This window comes from Vanellus vanellus (genome assembly GCF_965231255.1).
Source record: "Vanellus vanellus genome assembly, contig: HAP1_SCAFFOLD_160, whole genome shotgun sequence".
NCBI classification, from domain to species: Eukaryota; Metazoa; Chordata; class Aves; order Charadriiformes; family Charadriidae; genus Vanellus; species Vanellus vanellus.
In genome coordinates, this window is record NW_028128363.1 from 166,701 (window position 1) to 167,904 (window position 1,204).

General features: G+C 49.2%; 1 protein-coding gene across 1 annotated transcript; it reads left to right on the forward strand.

Moving 5' to 3' along the window:
* On the forward strand, nucleotides 1–768 carry LOC309684531 (olfactory receptor 14J1-like; the record flags this gene model as incomplete). Its single annotated transcript, XM_082500430.1, has 1 exon — nucleotides 1–768. One exon carries the CDS (start codon nucleotides 1–3, stop codon nucleotides 766–768), a length of 768 nt encoding a protein of 255 aa, XP_082356556.1.
* Nucleotides 769–1,204: the final 436 nt, after the last annotated feature.

Here is a 1,204-nt window from a genome sequence, read left to right on the forward strand (position 1 = left end):
ATGTACTTCTTCCTCCTCAACCTCTCCCTCCTCGACTTGGGCTCCATCTCCACCACTCTCCCCAAAGCCATGGCCAATTCCCTCTGGGACACCAGGGCCATCTCTTTCTTAGGATGTGCCGCTCAACTCTTTCTTTTTGACTTTTTCATTTCAGCAGAGTTTTGTCTTCTCACCATCATGTCCTACGACCGCTACGTTGCCATCTGCCAACCCCTGCACTACGGGACCCTCCTGGGCAGCAGATCTTGTGTCCACATGGCAGCAGCTGCCTGGGGCAGTGGGTTTCTCAATTCTCTCCTGCACACGGCCAATACATTTTCACTCCCCCTCTGCCACAGCAATGCCTTGGACCAGTTCTTCTGTGAAATGCCCCATATCCTCAAGCTCTCCTGCACACATTCCTACCTCAGGGAAGTTGGGCTTATTGTAGTTAGCGTCTGTTTAGCATTGGGGTGCTTTCTTTTCATCGTGGTGTCCTATGTGCAGATCTTGAGGGCTGTGCTGAGGATCCCCTCACAGCGGGGACGGCACAAAGCCTTTTCCACATGCCTCCCTCACCTGGTCGTGGTCTCCCTTTTTGTCAGCACTGCCGTGTTTGCACACCTGAAGCCCCCCTCCATCTCCTCCCCACCTCTGGACCTGGTGGTGGCAGTGTTGTACTCAGTGGTGCCTCCAGCAGTGAACCCCCTCATCTACAGCATGAGGAACCAGGAGCTCAAGGACGCCCTATGGAAATTGGCCCAATGGACACTGTTTCACCGACAATAACCTGCCGCCCCTTCTCCGCACGTTGCCCAGAGTTTATTTTAGGCCACGAGCCTGCTTTTTTGTCTTGTGATAATCCCACTTATTTATATTTTTCTGGGTTTATACTACTTGTCTTGAATCTTGATCCTACTGTGTCTGACCCTTGCACAACTCCGTGCCACATATGGCCTGACAAATAACAGCTCTTAAATAAAATGGGATGTCCCAGATAGAATAGGGAGAAAAGGAAGAAAAAGGAAAAAAAGACATGGGCTGAGATAAATATTGTTTAATAGAATAATAACAGAAAAGATGATGATGATGATGATGATGATGATGATGATGATGATGATGATGATGATGATAATAAAGTGATGCAACACAAATTGCTGTCACCACCCAATGATCAATTGCCCCGCCTGTCCAGAGAAGCGATGATGGATCCCTGACCCTAGGC